General features: G+C 36.6%; 1 protein-coding gene across 1 annotated transcript in view; it reads left to right on the forward strand.

Annotated features, from left to right (window-relative positions):
• SLC49A4 (solute carrier family 49 member 4) overlaps positions 1–20,767 on the forward strand; it is a 68,936-nt gene that overhangs the window by 41,637 nt on the left and 6,532 nt on the right. The window contains exons 6-8 of the mRNA XM_059391071.1: positions 2,596–2,663; positions 6,247–6,374; positions 19,035–19,217. Coding sequence (XP_059247054.1) covers positions 2,596–2,663; positions 6,247–6,374; positions 19,035–19,217 — 379 coding nt within the window. The remainder of the gene's footprint in view (positions 1–2,595; positions 2,664–6,246; positions 6,375–19,034; positions 19,218–20,767) is intronic.

A 20,767-nucleotide genomic window follows, 5' to 3' on the forward strand; every position in this document is an offset into this window, starting at 1 on the left:
GCTCTGCTCACCACAAGCGTAGCTCCCGTCTGTCACCATACCACACTATTATAGTACCCTTGGCTATGTTCCCTATTGTAGCACCCATTTAAAAATTCTGATTTTGCAGATTTTATGCTTCTCATTATAAATCTCGAGACACCCTTTCAAGTGTCTTTCTCTGTATAAACACTCAGAGAGACATGAGGAGTCACACCAGGTATTAAATAAAGTGAAATTTAAAATTAAATGAGGAAGAATGAAGCACTTGGATGAATCAGTTAAGAGACCAACTCTCAGTTTCAGCTGAGGGTCATGTTCCTGGAGTCATGGGATCGAGCCCTGAGAAAGGCTCTGCACTCAGTAGGGAGTCTGCTTAAGATTCTGTCTCTCCCTTTCCCTTGCCCCCCACCTCTGCACTCACTCTCTCTAAAATACATCTTTTTAAGAATTAAAGAAAAATTTTAATAAATTAGTGGGTAGAATATTATTAATTAAAGCAAATGTCATGAACAAAGGAAGCAGAAAAGCACCACTGGCCTAAAAGGACCAGGATTACTACAGTTGGCTGCACAGTGGTTCTTCGCCTGACACAGGGCCCCACTCACCCAAGGGATAGATGGAAATGTTTGGGAGGGCCTAATAGCATTAAGTGGGCCTTAGACAATGGATACTAAATGCTCTGCAGGGAGAGGGGGCAGTTCTGCAGAACAGAGAATTCTCTGGCCCCAAATGCCAATGATGAAAAAAAAAAATGTGGAGCTAAATTAAGCTTCAGGCTGTTCTCTTTCTCCAGAGAGTACTTATCTTTGTTCTGGCACCAAACACTGTTAAGTAATTGTATTACTTAGAGTAGGCTAAGCTGCTATGAGAAGTAGAATCCCAGAATTCTGAGGCTTAAGGAATTTAGTTCTCATTTACATCATAATCTAGGACGGTTTGCATAACAATCTAGGACATTTGTCCACAGTTCGGATAGCTCTTTTCCTCCCACTGATTTAGAGACCCAGGCTGCTTCCACTCTGCAACAATCCTGTCGCCTATGACCCTGTCATTGTATGCATGGTATAGGCTGGTGACTACATCCCGATTCTAGTGGTTGGAAAGGGAAAGGAAGCCCGGAGGAGCTTACAGCCATCTTCCAGGCTCTTGCTTGGTGGTGGCACACTTTCATTCTGCCCACTTCCATTGAGAACTTGTGCGCATAGTCCCATGTGTTTGAATGACCGCTAAGACATACAGTCCACCTGAGTGCCTAGGTTCTACCTAGGGAACATTTTGGTGAAGAGGTGTAATGAGAAATATGACTAGGAAAATAATAAATGGTAGAATTTAGTTTGGGCAGCTCTCAATTGACAGGTCAAGTTTGGACTTGGCCCTGTAACCACAATGAAAGCCAGTAACTATTTCTGAGCAGGAAAGTGGAATGATTGGGATAATTATTCTGGCAATAGTGGGCAGAATAGATTGTGGAGACCATTTAAGAAGCTATTACAGGAATCTAGAAGTAAGAAATAAGGTAATAAGCAAGCATGGTGGCCATGGGAAGGGAAAGAGGAGACAAAATGCACTGATACTCTTAGGGATACGTGGAATTCCAGTGGTAACCAGTAACATGTATTGAACATGTTAGCTTATTTAAGTCTCAAAAAAAAAAAAAAAAAACCATTGTTATCCTCATTATAATAATGAGGAAACTGAGACTTAAGAGTATGAATTGGGACAGAAGCCAAGTCATAGGAGGAGTTAAAAATACGTGAGTGATGGGTGAATCTAGGCAGTATTTGTAGATTGCTCGAGAAAGTTTGGCCATGAGCGGAGGAAAGACTTAAAGACATTATTAGATAGATGGAGAATCATCATCAGGTGGTAGTAACAGCCTTTACTGAGCACTTCCTGTACACTGACCACTGATTTAAGTCCTGTACACAAATTATCTCATTTAGTCCATTCTATGGGTAAGAAGACATAATTTGTCCAGGGTCATAAAGCTGCTAAATGGCAGGGTTGGAAATGTTTTCTCACGAGTGCAATGAGCTATATATTTGAAATCACCTCAGATTGTCTTTCAGTAGTCTCCCTAGGTGCTTAACCCCCATTTCTCAGGCTCTCACTTGCTTTCTCTTCTGTGAGTTCTCTCTTCTGTGACTCTTGATACATCTTTAATTGTTGCCAGATGTTTGAGCACCTGATTATTTCCCAGTAGTTTCCTGTATGTTGGTTATATTTAAAACTCTTGGGTCAGTGACTGTCTTCTGTCCTTTTCCTGTTTTCTTAAGGGTTCTAGTACAAAGTAGTACATACTTGAAAACATTTATTTGTGAAACTGATTATTTTGTTGATTTAAATATTCCGATAAAAGTTAATCAAGAATATACTTACTTAAATAAATTGGATTAGTCACACATGAATCCTTTTATTTTATTCATTTTCTTAAATAGTATTTCCAAGATTTGTTGCCATTTAGTTATTGATAAAATATTGAATTATGCATGTATATAGAAATGCATACATATATATTGAATTATGTATTGATTAGAGAAGATCTTTTTTTCATGCTTTCTTAATTGCAGCCTTATAGTCTTATATTAAATGTGTCTGCCACTTTCTCCACAGGTAGATGCTGGCTGGATTGGATTTTGGTCCATAGTTGGAGGCTGTGTTGTTGGAATAGCTATGGCAAGGTGAGAATATTTTACGTTAACCCTGTGAGTGGGCTGAACCAAAACCAAAAACCAGAAAAATGACTGCTTTTGATAAATGTTAAGATTCAGGGAAAAATAAAACAGGCAAAGGTCCGAGAAGGGCACTTGTTCAGACTATAAGAAAATTCATATGCAGTAAGAATTTTCCTGCTACAAGAAACCTTTCTCAGGAGTAATCTGTCCTAAAATGTTTTTGGAGGATGGAGATGTATTTCCAGTGTAAGCTGCCTCACTCCCCTATTATTGGAGAACAGGATCTACAAGTGGAACCCAGAGAAAAGCATTACAATAATAACGACAAATTGATTACTTAATTGAGAATAGAGAAGAATTGGAATGAACTATTTGTAAGAGCATCTCTAGAACTTTCCATGAAAAGGGAGGATCTGATTAGCAGAAATTTATTTTCAGTCTTTTTTGGCAGGTACATCCCTGTTTATTCCCTTTTGCTGAAAAATGCACATAAAGACTTCCGGTTTCACCAAACTCCCTTTGATCTTAACCCATTATGACAACACATTTTTAGAATGAGTCAGAAGAAGGAAAAAGTCTCATTTCTTTCTAAAAAAAAAAAAAAGAATGGAAATATCACTTATCCAGATGACTGCCTGTAAAACTATTCTTGGTGTTTCCAAGGAGATAATACTCATTCACTTCCCAAATCATTTACCTTGTTTCATCAAAAACAAAATTAGGCAATCAACTTTACCAGAAAGAGAAGAATCTAATTACATATTGGGGGAGATCAAATAAGATATGTAAATCACCTCAATTTCTAAATACTTAAACATAATTGACACAGGATAATATTATAGCTAGACCTTACAGTTTACATAGTGTTTCTGGGATAATGAAAGAATAAATTGACACTGTAATTTCTAAATCACTCTAAGGTTTTTACAAGTTAGGGAAATATAAGAATAAAATCTAAAAGCTAAAGAAGAGGAATAGGCAGGGAGCATTTGTGGGAAATCACTACATGGATACTGAAGTACATTGACCTGTCACATTTGACAGAATCTTATCTAATTTTTCTAATTAAATCTCCAAGCCAATTATAGTGAGTCATCATTAACCAAATCCTATTCTGAGCACCACATAGGTCAAAGAGGGAACTAAGATGTATCAAAAATGACATCTCACGTGTACCTTTCACTTTATATTTTTTCTGTAAACCCTTTATTTTATCTATATAGAAATAGAGCTAGAGGAGAAACTGAGAGTGAGGACATTTCTGTTTTTAATTTGTTGAAATGGAAGTTCTTTAAAAAAATACTACCCTTACTTTGGGATCTGAAATCAATTGTAGCTATTTGCTAGGCCTAGAATCAATTTTAAAGTTATGTTCATAACACCATTTGGGGGATCCCTAGAACAGAATCTCCTTAAAGACATTAGTGCTTAGGTGATTTTTTTTGTAATTATGGTACTAAAGGCCACTAGCAAATGTCCTAATAGTTACACTGTTCAAATGGTATTAACCCATTTGAAAGGACTAGGTTGGGAGAAGGGGAGTGGGGTTATGGACATTGTGGGGGGTGTGCTGTGGGGTGTGTGGACCTGGCGATTCACGGACCTATACCCCTGGGGATAAAAATATATGTTTATAAAAAATAAAAAATTTTAAAGTTAAAACAAAACAAAAAAAAAGAAAGGACTAGGTTTACAAAAATAGATAAGATCACAGTGCTTAGCTTATTCTTGTGTGATCTGGCCCTGTCAATGTCCTCACTGCTCAACTTTTTTCAGTTCTGATTGTACCAGAAAACTATTTTATTCTCTCATACCTCGCCATCTGCCTGTGAGACAAGTACATTCTTGCAGCATACCAAAACATAAATCAAAAAAGTGTTTGGTGGGCGTGAAATTATAACAGTTTTTGGATTTTCTTTAGGGAAATTTCTACCACGCTGTAGAACCTTTTTCAGAGTACTTAAGAATTTTCTGCTAGTGAACTTTCATAGTCGAGAACAAACCTAAGTCATTGGGCAAAGATGCATCAATTTTTTCCACCAAAAGATGGCATCAGCTGTCATAGGAAGCTATTTTAGCCTAGATAAGGCTTACAAACATGATTAACCTTGTCACATCAAATAAGCATGAAACACAAAAGATAGTATTGAAAATTCTAAGAGGGACACTAATGTAATTACAATAAAAATTAAGATCAATTTTAAAGCTTCAAAGTAGAGGAAACATGGTAGGTGTTATATTTGGGATAGAATCGCTTTTTCTACAATAGAAACAATTCTCAAGGACAGAGTAAGTTGTATGTTGGCACAGCCAGAGAATTGTGCCTGTACAGCCAACAACTATAGGTGAGGAAAAGTGGTCGGCAAATAGAAAAGTTGTGGGTCTTAACTAAATAATAAGCATCTCTACCGTTTGCCTTTTTATTTCATGTTAATTCAGAGAAAAGCAGGAATTTTGAAAACTTAAAATGCTATGAAACATAAGTTACAACCTTTATAGGATAGTATTTGTTACTCCAGAGCTACATTCTTGCTTTCAAAAGCTTACAGTCTCATCAGAAGACAAAAAATATACACATGCCAAAACAAGAGAAATGCCAATAGAGATAAATGCTGTGAAGAAACAGGGTATGGAGATGGGATGAATGGTGAGGACTTCTTCCATGAGCATGGAGAGTCTTATTGAACTTACTGAGACCTGAACGACCTGTGGAGTAAGCTGGAGTGAGTCACATCAGGAATGGGAGGAAACAGCATTCCAGGCAAACAGGACAAAGGCAAAAGCTACATCTTGCTGTGGGAAACAACCCTCGCTTGTACAAGAAACAGAAACAGGGCTGTCCAACTGGAGAATAGTTAGGCGGAGGGAGAATGGAGGCAGAGACCAGATTATATAGGAGCCCAAGGGGCTCTAGGTGTAAGCATTTGTATTCTCTGAGTTTGAATTTGGGGAGAGCCATCTTTGCCAGTTTGTGTCAACAGGTTAGACTGTTTTCTAAAACTAGAATAGTAGGTGCTCGTTATAGAATTTTGGGAAGTATAGAAAAATATTTGAGGAAAGTAAAAGTAGCATTTAAAAACACAGAATCCAGGGGTACCTGGGTGGCTTAGTGGGTTAAGCCTCTGCCTTCAACTCAGGTCATGATCTCAGAGTCCTAGGATTGAGCCTGCATCAGGCTCTCTGCTCAGCAGGGAGCCTGCTTCCCGCCCCTCTCTGCCTGCCTCTCTGCCTACTTGTGATCTCTCTCTTTGGCAAATAAATAAATAAATAAATAAATCTTTAAATAAATAAATAAATAAATAAATAAATAAATAATGAAAACACAGAATCCATCCTGTCAGTTACAGATCTTGAGCAGAGATCACATTTTGTGTGTTTTGTAAGAGGAAAAAATACCTGCCACAAAGTAACATTTATCACATACATACAAAATAAAAGGTACTAGTTAAAAAAAGTTTTGTTACTTGCTTTAAAAAGAACTCATGGAAATTTTTTTCAAGAAAGCATTGTTTAATGAAAGTGTGTCATTAATTTAAATAGTATCTTCAAAATCTGGGTAGGCTTATAATAGAATGTTGTTTCTTTTCAGGTTTGCAGATTTTATCAGGGGTATGCTGAAACTAATTCTTCTCCTCCTGTTTTCTGGGGCTACCCTCTCATCCACGTGGTTCACCCTGACCTGTTTGAACAGCATTACTCACCTGCCTTTAACCACAGGTAAACAGAGACTATTTTGAACTTTGAATAGATATTTTCAGTAGGAATTTTTCTTGTTTTCTATTCTATAGAAATAGAATAAGTAATTATAGTTATAAAACTATAAAAATTATAAAACTAATAAATGTAAAAAAATATTTCCCAAGTCCAGGCATCAAACTATCTTCCTAACTAAAAAGAGTTCAAGGACCACCTAGGTGACTCAGTGGGTTAAGCCTCTGCCTTCGGCTCAGGTCATGGTCTCAGGGTCCTGGGATCGATCCCCACGTCAGGCTTTCTGCTCAGCAGAGAGCCTGCTTCCTCCTCTCTCTGCCTGCCTCTTTGCCTACTTGTGATCTCTCTCTGTCAAATAAATAAATAAAATCTTAAAAATAAAAAGAGTTCAAGAAATAATGAAAAATACTTTCATTGGTATTTTACCTATGGAAAAGAAGTATAATCTTTAAACTTATATATAGCATAGAAAAGCCTATATTCTTTTAAAATTCATATCAGAGCATAATACAGAGATTTTTATCTTCTTTATAGCCATTACATCATTGTTAAGAAATAAGGAAAATGAGTAAAGGCATAAAGCTTTGATGTTTGAAGTATATACCAGTAAAATTTCTTCCACCAACACCTATAGGTTATTCAGTCTTCTTATATCATTAATATAAAACAAAACTTACTGGCAAATACCTATTAGAAGTATATTATAGGCAGCTTACTTAGCTCATCTGATTGACCTGAAATATTTATAGCTGCTATTGTACTGTTATTAATAGTATCATTTTGGGAGTCTGCATTAGCTTTCTATGGCTGCTGCAACAAGTTACCACAAATATAGTGGCCTAAAATGACACAAATTTATTGTCTTACATTTGTCGGTTAGAAGTCCAACCTGGGTCTCACTAGGCAAGAGTCAACCTCCAGGGAAGAATCCACGTCCTTGCCTTTTCTAAATTCCAGAGGCTGCCGACATTCCTGAGTTCGTGGCACCATTCCTCCATCTGTAAAGTCAGCCGTGGGTCAAGTTCTTCTCATACAACATACCAGCACCTTTCCTCCAAGTCACATCTTCCTCTGAGCTCTCATCTTCTGCCCTGCCTTCCACTTTTAAGGATCCATGTGATTACCTTGAGTGCACCCAGATAATCCCAGATAATCTCCACATTTTAAGGTCAAGTGACTAGCAACCTTAATTCCATCTGCGGTCTTACTCATACATAGACTAAAGGGACCTTCCTCCTATGGAGTCCCCATAAAACATACATGCCACTGGGCAGTTGGTCCCTGTAGAGCTACTTTCAGACTCTCGTGTACTCTTATCCATGCAAGTGCTTGTTACAACAAATAATCCTACAGTCCTCCAGTCTACCCTTATAACAAATAAAGCCATAATTAAACACATAATCCCATAGGTGGCTATTACTTGCAGATGGATTAAAAAATCAGCATCTTTAGCAGAATTCCTTTTGTTAAAGGAAAGGAAAGGGAAAAGCAATAACAGAGCTCTCTTGGTCTATAAAATGATCTGTCATAGTATCCCAATTTGCATATATGTGCTCTGTAATAAAATGACCAGCAATTTATATATCAGTTTATATATCAATTTATGTATCAAATTTTTCAAAGATAACCTTTATTTTAGATATCCATCTGCCCTGGAATACCACAGCAAATTCACAAGGGCATCATGGCTTATTTTAAATTTCTGAAGGAAACACAGGGATATTCCCTATCTGTCAGACCCTTTGTGAACCTCTAGTTCGAGAGAGTGTCCAGTCTCCTCATTAGATCCCTGCTGCATTCTTTTTGATAACATCATATCTTTGAAAAGTTTGGTTTCCTGCAGTGGCTGTGATAAAAAGTAAATACTGCACAAAAATCAGGAACAGGATATAAGGGTGGGTGTCAGTCTGATTCTCAGGTTTGATTCCAAGATTTGAGAAGTCATGCAGTGCCCATCAGATTGCCCATATCTCATTAGTAAGTGATTGTGGTTATTTGAGAATGCAATAAAAATATATTTCTTTCAATATATGGGTATTATTTTTTAAATGGCCACTAAATTGTTGGGACATACACATTTATTAAATGGTTTGGCCCCAACTATGTAATTAACAGAATGGTTACTTATTTCTCTTGGCCTTGGACATACTGAGGCACTAAGTGTGCTATAAAGGCAGGTTTGGAAATTTCTACCCTGTACCATCCTGCCAGGAATCCCTCTCTTTAATTTTTATTGCTTTGCCTGTAAAGCCCAGTCGTCCAGAGTAATAGCTTTTGGATAATGTGTACTTTTTATATTCTAACATTCCTACATTACGGTTTTGGAACAATTTTGGCAAGTATTCTGAGCCAGAATTTTTTGTTTTATTTTATTTTTATTCGGGTATGATTTCATAATTTAGCAGTTGCACAACATTCTGTTGGAATAGTTTTAGTTTGCAACCCTTTGAGTGCGTTACACTCGGATGTGTGTGTATGTGTGTGTGTGTGTGTGTGTGTTACTGTATGTCAAGTACATATCTGTTAGATTCTATACTGTATGTCAAGTACATATCTGTTAGATTCTACAAGAATAAAGTTGTGAGTACATAATGAACATATATTTGCCCTTGAATTACGTTCATGAAATTATGTTCATGACATTACGTTCATGAAATTTTATGTGTTTTCTATTTGCTATGAGAAAAGTAACAGTTTTATCCTCTGGTTGGGGGCATCAATAAAATTTATTTTTTACCTCCTTTTTTGTCTAGATCTGTAATAATGAGTGTGTTACTTTTACTTGTTTCTTTTATGTTTTACTTGTATAATCAGAAAAAAATGTGTTGAAAAGTATACATCTTTTTTATTTATTTTTTTAATAATTTTTTAAATTTTTTAATAAACATATAATGTATTATTAGCCCCAGGGGTACATGTCTGTGAATTGCCAGGTTTACACACTTCACAGCACTCACCATAGCACATACCCTCCCCAATGTCCATAACCCCACCCCCCTTTCCCTCCCCTCCTCCCCCTGGCAACCCTCAGTTTGTTTAGTGAGATTCAGAGTCTCTTCTGGTTTGTCTCTCTCCCGATCCCATCTTGTTCCATTTATTCTTTTCCTACCCCTCAAACCCCACACGTTGCATCTCTACTTCCTCATATCAGAGAGATCATATGATAGTTGTCTTTCTCCAATTGACTTACTTCGCTAAGCATAATACCCTCTAGTTCCATCCACGTCATCGCAAATGGCAAGATTTCATTTCTTTTGATGGCTGCATAATATTCCATTGTGTGTGTGTGTGTGTGTGTGTGTGTGTGTGTGTGTGTGTGTATGTGTGTATATACCACATCTTCTTTATCCATTCATCTGTTGATGGACATCTAGGTTCTTTCCATAGTTTGGCTATTGTGGACATTGCTGCTATAAACATTCGGGTGCACATGCCCCTTCGGATCACTATGTTTGAGTATACATCTTTTTAAATCTTAAAGGAAAATTGATATAGCTGACCCTGGTCAGGACTATGTTTTTCCAGTCTGTCCTTGAAAATAATTATGTTGGACAGAAAGGAAAGCAGGATTCTAAATTAAATTAAGGTCAGAACAGAAAGGTTGAATCTGATGTAGCCATCTTCACTACCACTGAATTTATAATTCTACTGTTCTTTCCAATTGCAGGTCAGTTTTTGAATGTCACTTAGAAACTCCTGAAAGAAAGAAAAAAAAAGAAACTCCTGGTAGATACTTTTTTAACTTATACTGCTTTAAAAACTAGATTTTCACATTTCTTTCCTGAATGATCATGGTGGGTATTTTTTTTCTCTTTCCTGATACTTACCACCTAACTCTTACTCGAGTGCATCTTATTTCCCCTGCCAATCTGAAAATCTGGAGCATGGACTTGTGCCTTATCAGTTCTGACCCCAGCTCTCACCCTACTACTTAGCACAATCTGTGAATAATGAATGAACGAAGTGTATATTATCTCCATTTTGAATCTCAGTAGATAGGACTTATTGCCAGTAATAGCAACCGTGGTCACTCTGTTACTCAGCACTAGCTGTATGCAGGCAAAACGGCACATTTTAATGGAACCAATGGAGAATTTGAATAAATCTGTCACAGATACTCTTACTGCCTTTATAAAAATCTGACCTAATTCCTTTTAAGTAAAAGAGGTTTCATGAAAGGGAATTTACAACAAAATCTAATTATAGACAAATCTAGACCTTTAGACTGATATTTAAAGCCAGTAACGGCAGATTCGTATTTCTTTTTTACCAGAGTCATTCTTCTTTTTTTAAGGAAGAAAATATCTAGTCTTTTTCCCATTTCTAGTAAATTTAGTATTCCTGTTGTTACTTTTAAATAGCGGAAGAATCTACATGAAGAATGTGAAAATATATGCATTAATTATAATTGTTGACATAATAAAGTAAAAGCTAGTTAATTTTGTTAACCATGTGTTATAAGTGCTGGTACTATTAAAACCATCTGTTGCAGTATTTTTTGTGATCTGCTGATCTTGATATTATTGTTGCCATCTCTATGGAAAAAAAAAACAGGATCATTCCATTCTATCTAGAGGTGGGCTGTTTTGATACACGTACTTGCCTATATACATCCCCTTGGAGGATATCAGTAGTATGCTTTTATTTCTTTGAGGAAACTCAGCATTTAAAATTGCATTATGTCTTTATTAATTCAGGTGTCTTCAATATGGCAGATAAATTAATTCATGACTAGATAATGTGAGTTTCAAAATCTTGAAGCTTATTCTATATACAAAATTATGAAAAGACATTTTTCACCTTATCTGAAAAGTAGGTATCTAGTCCTGTTAGCCACAACTCACACAGTCATTTTTCACTGAACAGATAAAAACGCTTTGAAAATGACATTTTGAAAAATGTTAGCACTTTGGTGTTGAGTTTGCTGAAACAATATAATTTGGGTTTTAGCGGAAGTTGCCTTGGGAGGTTCTTCATCTAACTCAAGTTACTGGAAGACCACAGCAGCAAGGTCAGAAACAGATAGTGAGTGGGGAGTAAGGGGGGGGCAGATAAGCTAGACGTGAGCCCCATGAGAGTGATAGGTGACTACAAGCTGATGTCAAGAGGCATTTGAGGGAAGAAAACATATTCGGTTGTATTGAGAGGCATGTGACATGTATAAGCTAGAGGGTGATCCTCTTAATAGGAATGAGAAAATCCAGAAGGAGATGATAGGCATGATTAAAGATATGCACACTTTTTTTTTTTTAAGTGGACTCCATGCCCAGCATGGAGCCCAGCGTGGGGCTTGAACTCACAACCCTGAGATCAAGACCTGAGCTGAGATCGAGTCAGATGCTTAACTGACTGAGCCACCTAGCCACCCCAAAGATGTGCACACTTTTAAGGAAAAAAGGGATTTAAGGAAAGAAAGCTAAATGACTTCATTATTCTTTCCACCTTTATGAATGGACATGACTGTTATTTACATTCGTGACTGTCAGATCAAGAAGTTAAAAATAGAATGTGGATTAAAAGAAGGGAATGGATTTGTGAAAAATCTTAAATGTAAGAATCCTGAAATGTTGATAGGGCCTATTGGGCAAGAGCATATCAAGTTTATCCACAGAGATTTTCAAGAAGAGGAACAAGTCTCTAAGCAGACCCTGGTTCTGGAAGATGGAGGGTTTGACCAGGTGATCAGTCAGTGTTCTATGATATAACCATGTATTGCCTTATACAGAACCATGAGTAATTTTTTGGGAACTTAAAAGTCACTGATAAACCTATATCTGTGATATCTGATAGCACAACCCATCTCAACTCTGGGCCCAACATTTCAAATTTCTGTGAGATACAACCACTTGGCCTTCTAGCCGGAAGAGACTCTGAACCTAACTGTCAGCCTTTATAGGACTAAACTGAGCCAACAAAGCAGCTAAACAAAGGATATCTGCAAAATAATAACATACAGAAAGAAAATCAGCACCATTAATGATTATTGCAGCAAAATACACCCTATCCTCTTTTGGAGCTCATATTTTATGAGTACATGAAATATGCAGTAGCATATTTTAATCAGCAGCAGATCATGAAGGCCACAGCAAATATTTTTAAGGAGAAAATGTGAGGCTGAGAGGAGAAGCACAGCTCAGAAGTATAGAATTGTATCCCATATATTTGGCACACCCAGAACCGATGGAAAAAACTGCCGTTAACAAACACTGTGAATGTTTACAGTTTCTCTTTTTACATGTGTCTTTATTTCCTGAAGGAGCATTTTCATTTGCAATATCAAGTTTAACTCAGATTGTAGAAATATTTTTTAATAAAGGTCTAATCTAATAATTCCTAGTTATCTTTCCTCACTTTATCATAAAATAAAATTCAGCCAGCATGCATAATAATAAAATTTATCCAATAAAGTATATTAATATTATAAACCAACTCGATTCTAATCCTTTAAACTTTTCATGGTAAACATTTATTGTACTATTTTATAATCCTTATTTCTTACGTGTCATACGTCTTAATAAAACTGTAAATAAATTCTCTGTAAGTCTTAACATACAGAAAGAAACCTAGAGACTACCTAGAGACACCTTTAAAATTTTTGTTTTTAATATCCTAGTTAAGGGCACCTGGGTGGCTCACTTGGTTAAATGACTGCGTTCGACTCCGATCATGGTCTCAGGGTCCTGAGATCAAGTCCCACATCTGGCTCTCTGCTCAGTGGGGAGCCTGCTTCCCCCCTCTGCCTCTTCCTCTGCCTGCTGCTCTACCTACTTGTGCTCTCTCTCTCTCTGGCAAATAAATAAAAATAAAATCTTAAAATATCCTAGTTAAAGTCTCTACCTAAATGTATTTGTTATTGATCTTTGAATGAACCTTAGTTATCATCTGATACTTATCTCTTCAGTAAATGAATCTCTTCCATTACAATCCAGATGTATGTCCATCTGACTGCAACTGGAATACTGCCTCAGAGAGGAAGCTATTCCCTGTCCCATTGTTTGTCGGTTCTGGGTCCTGGGAAATTCTTCCTCCTATTGAGATAATGGATTTGGAGCAACACAGCTTACAGGGCAAGTCAGCTCCCTCCCTCTTCCACTGACATCCTCAAAATATTAGTCCTGTCATATCTGTCCTTTGCCTTAATCTCAGCATCCGTCGGTTCTCACAAGCTGTCCTCATCAGACATGGATTCCCAGCACTGGCCAGCACAGTCAGCCTCTTCTATTTTTTTTTTTTTTAAAGATTTTATTTCTTTATTGGTCACGGGGGTAGAGTGAGAGAAAGCATGCACACAAGCACAGGGAATGGCAGCAGGAGAGGGAGAGGGAGAAGCAGGCTCACCGCTGAGCAAGGAGCCAGATGTAGGACTTGATTCCAAGATCCCGGGATCATGACCTGAGCTAAAGGGAGATGCTTAACCAACTGAGCCATCCAGGTGCCCCAAGTCAGCCTCTTCAAACCTACTATAGCTTGTTGGGGATTTCCTGAAAACCTGTTTCTGTTAGAATTTAGCATACTTTTCCTGCTGTACTCAGTACCTGATACTGGAGGCTATTATTGCTCTTGACTAGACATAGATTTAAAAAAAAAAAAAAGAATGAAGTCTAATTATCTTCTTAGCACTGTGCAGGTAGATGGCTGCTAAACCATAGATGTGGATCATATTCTTTTAGATGAGCAAGAGCTTTTAGGTATGCAAGAGCATATAAAGTTTATCCACAGAGATAAACTGAGGAGGAGTAATATGTCCTATTTATGGTTCCAGCATAGCAGCTTATGTATAGTAGGTGCCTGATAAATGATTTTGAAGAAAAGCTTATGTTTTCCCTATCACGTACCTAAACACTAATTTTTGAACCCACTTTACATTTATCGTGACTAAAGTTCATCATCTTGTTTGTAACTTTTTGTGCTCTATTTTTTTATTTTGTCATCTGTCTTAATGTGCAATGACTTCCAGCTTTTGTGCTCAAGACAGATTTGGGAAGTGTGCCTTTTGTGTCAATACCAATGAATAAAAGAAATATCAAGTCTTGTTGTTTTTTTTTTTTTTTTTCAATCTGACACAGTGGCTGAAAACCCACTAGATTCTGTAAACTTTAAATATATTGTTTTTATTTTTATTTTTAAGATTTTATTTATTTATTTGACAGAGAGAGATCACAAGTAGGCAGAGAGGCAGGCAGAGAGAGAGAGGAGGAAGCAGGCTCCCTGCTGAGCAGAGAGCCCAATGTGGGGCTCGATCCCATGACCCTGAGATCATGACCTGAGCCGAAGGCAAGCTTAACCCACTGAGCCACCCAGGTGCCCCAAATATATTGTTTTTAGCAACGCTAATTTACATTGTTTTTAAATAAGTCATTTTGACTTTCAGAACTTTGGTCACTTCATCTATAAAATGCCTTACCTGCTTCAAAGAGTCAGTAGGATGATCAAATATGAAAATATATGTGAAAGCAGTTTTTTAAGTGTTTTAAAAATTATATACATCCAAGGTTTGAAGTTGTTTTGTTATTAATGATATATTGAGAATCTCATTAAATGCTGAATGAAATAGGTTTTTTTTTTTTTTAAGATCTTATTTATTTATTTATTTATTTATTTGAAAGAGAGAGAGTTTGAACATGAGTGGGGAGAGGGGCAGAGGGAGAAGCAGACTCCCTAGGGAGCAAGGAGACCATCGCAGGGCTTGATGCTAGGACCCAGAGATCGTGGCCTGAGTAAGCCAAAGGCGGAGACTTCACCGACTGAGCCACCCAGGTGCCCCTGAATGAAATAGTTCTTAATTTGAAATTTTGTCATTTGTTTTGTAACATCTAAGGTTCAAGTGTTTGGGTTAATAAAAATGTATTTTAAACTTAGTTTATTTCCCTAAAGTTTACTAATTTAGTTCATCATTGGGAGCAAGAATGGGATAAGTAGTACTTTCAGGGTTATGACCCAATTCATGTTCTTGAAATATATCCATTGTAACTGCATTTTGTACTACACAAGACTTTATTTTTCACAGTTTGAATTGTGGGCCCATGAAATTTTATTAACTTCTCTGAAAAAAACCCTGCATCAGCATTGTGTTTGTTCTGCTAAATTACCTTGACTTTTTAATTGAAAGGCAGTTTATTATAATTTTAGTATCAGCACTATAGAAAAGCCAAAGAAATATTTAACAATCATGTAGTTTGAACCCTCTCTGATGAGCAGGAAATTATCTTGTCTGCCTGACTTTTAATAGATGACATTCACCCACTGGATCTGCCAAACCAGTGTATAAAGATACTATATCATCCTCTAAACTGAAAACTCAAATGGAAGTGAAATTCAAATCAGCCTCTGCTTTATGTATGCGTGTCCCAGAGCTCCGCAGAGCCTATGAAATCAGTCCTAACACAGCTGCTTTTCCCATTCTGATTATGATCCTAATTTAACCCTTTCCTGTATAAATGATTTTGATTCTTTATGGAATAACAGGTGATTGCAGTACGTTCATCCAGTGTAAAACACCGTCTTGGTCATCATTTCTATATAATACAAAAAACAAACCCCAAGAGTGAGAGAATTGAATGAATTGAATGAAAATACAAGCTTTTTTGTTTACTAGCCTGTGAAGTTATTTCATGCATCTCAGCTCATTTATCTTATGTTTAATACAAAATGAAGTGGGAATATTTGTGTCAAGGTTTCTGCGCAGGGGCTGGATTACGTGGCTCCCAGGGGGTTGGGGGGAAGTCTGTGGGTCAGACCACCCAGTGATAACCATTTTTGAATCTGTGAGCTAAGAAATTTGCATGAGGGGAGTTGGATCAACCGCTGTATCATTAGCTTACAATCAAATTCTCTTTGTTGTTAAATAGGTAAGATGTGCACAAAATAAATAATCCAAATTCAATTAGTAGTGAAAAGGTATACGATAAAAAATGTCTACCCTCCTGTGGCTTCCAGTTTTTCTCTTTAGGTGTAACCCTGAATGTCCGTTTCATGGGTATTTTCCCAGAGAATTCTATAAATTTACAAATGGGTGTTTGTGTGTGTTTGTGTGTGTGTGTCCATGTGTCTGTCCTTTATAAAGAAATAACACACTGTCCCACACCTTTCTCACTTACGTACCTTAGATGTCATTAATATCACTATAAACAGAGTTACTGCCAATTTGAATGGTTGCAATAATACACCTTTGGGTGTTTGATAAATTTTCAAATGACCAACCCCCCTATTGGTGGACATTTAACTTGTTTTTTATCGTTTCATACTACAAACAATATTGCAGTGAGTGTTCTCTATATTCTTATACCTTAATGGCTATAGGGTAAATACCTGGAAGTGGAATTGCTGGGTTGAAGAGTAAGTGCATTATTTATTTTGATAGGCATTTTCAAATGACCTGTCAGAAGATCAGCTCTTTACAGTTCCATCAACAAGGTTTAATTTACAACAGAAATTGTGTCTTTCCCATGATAAAGATTTCCTCTTCCCTTCCCTGAAATCAGATACCTAGGAGACCAAAATCAGAAGATTTTTAATGAGCATGCAGTGAAGCCAAGGGAGTGGAGTGGTGTTAGGGGTTTTCAGACAGGGCCGCCTGTCTCACCAGGCTCTACTTTTCTGAGACATCCTGTCTCTCGCGCTCGCTCGCTCGCTCTCTGTCTCAGTACCATGCTTGATTAAAAAACAGTAAAACCAAACCTCTCCTTTCAAGTCTTCAGACTGATAGTCCTCTTTCTGTATGTCCTCATCATTATAGTATCATTCTTCCTTCTTTTACCACATGCAAATATACCATACAGATTATGGTAATTTTTCAGTTATTTTAACTTGCCTGCTTACAAATTACATGTGAGAGTTCATCTCTTTCAGAAAGAAAAATGTCAAAAGGATTCTTTCCAGACATGTTCCCTAAAAACAGCTCATTCATTCTGTTTGTGGGTTGTGAATCCTTAGAAGTAGCATGTCCCGGTTCTTAAGAGTTTGATTTTTGCTGTTATTTTTTTCAATATTTTCATATTTCAGATTCCTGGACCCATCCGTGTTTGGGTCAGTAGCCACCACTGACTGACTGATAAATTATTATCAAGTGTTTTGTAGGGAGATTATGCTATCAAAGCTGCCAGAGACATTCCATCCCTCCATTTCCTCATGTGCCACTGATGAGTCACGTGTAAAGGGGAGTGTGTTGACTGATTTATGGGATCTATGTCTGGCAAGTACATAGTGAGCATGAGGGGTTCTGTTTTTAAGAATCTTGAAAATTACTACATATTGTAAGTGGTACTTACTTTAACTAGCAGATGCTTCCCATTTAATTCTGTGAATAGTTGGGTCACTGCTTTAGCCTGCTGTGTGTTCTCTATTCTCTGTCATCCTTTTGTTCTCTCTCTTCATGTGTGTTTTCTAGTCAAAGAAAAAATATGATCACCACCATTTGTGTTATAGAATTATTAAATATTTTATAATCCTGGAAGAATAGTATATTTGGAAAAAGAAATGGGAGTTGAGGTTACTATACAGAAACTTTTTTCCTTAACAGATATTTTTATTTAAAATATTCTTCTGAGAAAAAAATAAAAAATAAGTATTTTCCTGGGAATTTCCCTCTACTTGCTAGATGAGATGCTGCTCAGTTCCTGAACCGTTAAATAAAGCTGATTGGATTTTCAGAATTTTTAAAAATAAAAAATAAATATTTTCTCAATAACCTTAGATCTTCAGAATTTTTAAAAACAAAAAATAAACATTTTCTCAATAACCTTAGGCTTAGAATAAATTCTACTCTTTATTATATCTGTGGATATGATATACGTATTAGTCTATAAGGGATGTGTTTTAATTTTCTGTAGGATATCATTTTTTTCCCTCATTGGTTTTTTTTCACCTTAAATTTAAGGTAATGAAGGTTTGTATGCAGGCAGTAGCTGTGACATAGCTATTTGGAGTGGGGTACATTTCCCTAGACATTCTTCTAAGAATAAGAATAATGTCCTTATTCGAAGATTTCACTATAGAATCCAGTTAATGGGCTTTTTATTGCTAACCTGAGATCCTAACCACTATTGATTACATCTCTGGGTGAAATTTTTTTGTGTTCCAAGAAACTTAATATATATATTTTTTAAACTGTTGACATAAAATTCGCTCCAAAATGAAGATTAACTCTATTTTAAGTGCGTCTCCCGGAATTACATACTAGATATTTTTATTTTTTAGTTGAGGGAGATTCCTTTTAAGTATGTAATTTTCCATAACACTTAATGTATCTTACACTTACTCTTAGATTTTAAGTTCTCTTTAAAATTGTAGAATGAGTTTAGATTTCAAATTAAGTTCCTATATTTTATCTAAGCATCTATCAGCCAGGAGTGTGACTAAGGGAGAAGAATCCTTTTAATTATTATTATAGTGGCAAAATTTTTTCCATGCTTTGGAATAATCCATACCAAAAAGACAAAGCAAATAAACTGGTTATCTATCATCCATCAACAGAACTTTCTCCTATCACTCCACAAAACCTGAGCAAAGAGCTGACAGATAATGATACTTTGTCAAACTTTATCAGCTGCCATTGAAAATATGTGAAATTCCAGAGTTACTACTTATGAAAGAGAATACCCAGAAGATCTATCCGCTAGGACTCCCTGCTGCTGCCATGAAACTAAAATGTTTGTGTTTTTATTTTAGTGACATTGTATGCCTCCTGCATTCTCCTGGGAGTGTTCCTGAATAGCAGTATACCTATATTTTTTGAGCTTTTTGTGGAAACTGTCTACCCAGTTCCAGAAGGAATTACTTGTGGAGTTGTCACTTTCCTAAGTAATATGTTCATGGGAGTACTTTTATTTTTTCTCACATTTTATCACACAGGTAAGAAATTTGACTTTTTATCTCCTAGCTAAATGTGTTATGAGAGAGGTTTGTGGTGCTGATGTATAGGGAATTTATATGGAGAATTCTCAGCAAAGCAAATTACTTTGAGCTTTCACGTGCTGGTTTAAAAAAAAAAAAAAATCCTCAGTTGTTTTTCTTGAAATGCATTCTGAGCCTTGTCTAGTGCACCCTCGCTCCCTAGAGGTTCTGGTTTCATTAACCTAGACTGGGCCCTGCATTTGTATTTTTAAAAGTCCCTCAGGTGATTCTAATATGCAGTTTCCTTCAGAACCACTGGGCTGTTGCTTTTTAAAAGGTGCTTAGAATCTACTGTCTTAACATAAGATATAAATTAATGTCTAGGGTATATTTGTAGTGTAAAGCCTTAAAGATGAGTGAGGTCGCCTAAGGAGTGTGTAGAATGTATAGAACAGCTCTGTCCAATGAAACTTTTTATGATGATGGCAGTGCTCTTTATCTGTACTATCCAATACAGTTTTGCTAGCCACATGAAACTAGTGCAAATAAGGAATTGGATTTTTCAAATTTCATTTTAATTAAGTTTAAATAGCTACATGTGGCTAGTGGCTAGTGAATTAGTAGCATGGGGAGAGTAAGAGAAGGTTGAAGTGAGAACCCAAGAGTACACATGTGAAGAAAAGGGGCAAGAGAGAGGATGGGGTCCCGAACTCAGCTGGAGGAGTTAGCCTTGGACAAAAGGAATTAGGAGAGGAAGCAGCGTGCATGGGCAGAAAAGTAGACACATTTCCCAGGAAGATCAATGAAGGAGCTCTTTGATGGCACCAACTTCTGCTTACAAGCTAATCTGTTAAGAGCTGGTGGGAAGATAGTGGAGAAAGGGCTTACAGAGAGAATGGAGCATTAAAATTATCTTTGAGGAGTAGAAAGAGATGCTATGGGAACAGCTGGAAAAGTTGCTGGGCAGGTTGAAGGCAGGCCTGTCTCATGCTGGGGTCCCTGGGTTTGTAGTGACTCCGTTTTGCATGGTTGTTTGGTTTTCTCTGATATTCTTTCTTCTCCTGCCCAAAATCTGTCTTACTGTTTTGGAAAATTTGAGTATAATTTTCTGGTATTCTTTTTTTGCATATTAAAATAAGTACTTATACTTGGGATTCTTGAATGTAAAGCTTTTATTAATTTCTACTAGGCTTGGATCCTATTTTATTTCCTCATCTTAATTCATTATTACTACCTTTTTTTCCTGTTTGCTGTTCTCTTAACTGCTTATCAAAATACCAGTAAATTCAGATAATTTGTACCTGGAAGAATCTAATTTATAAGATTCAAATGTAAGAAACATTCTAAAATGTGACAATCTAAGTTTATAGGAAACTTTCCGACAGGTTTTATAATAGAAATAATAGCCATGATAACTACCTTGACTGGAAAGTAAATTTTTGAAACTTTCCAAAGCTGATAAAACAGTCTGGCCTAGGTTTTGAACAACTTCAGACATAGCATTTTCACCTAACAGCAAAAAGGATCTGAATGATGTATTAACTTCTTAACAATCTAACAACAGACTA

This window comes from Mustela nigripes, chromosome 2 (genome assembly GCF_022355385.1).
Source record: "Mustela nigripes isolate SB6536 chromosome 2, MUSNIG.SB6536, whole genome shotgun sequence".
Taxonomy (NCBI): Eukaryota; Metazoa; Chordata; class Mammalia; order Carnivora; family Mustelidae; genus Mustela; species Mustela nigripes.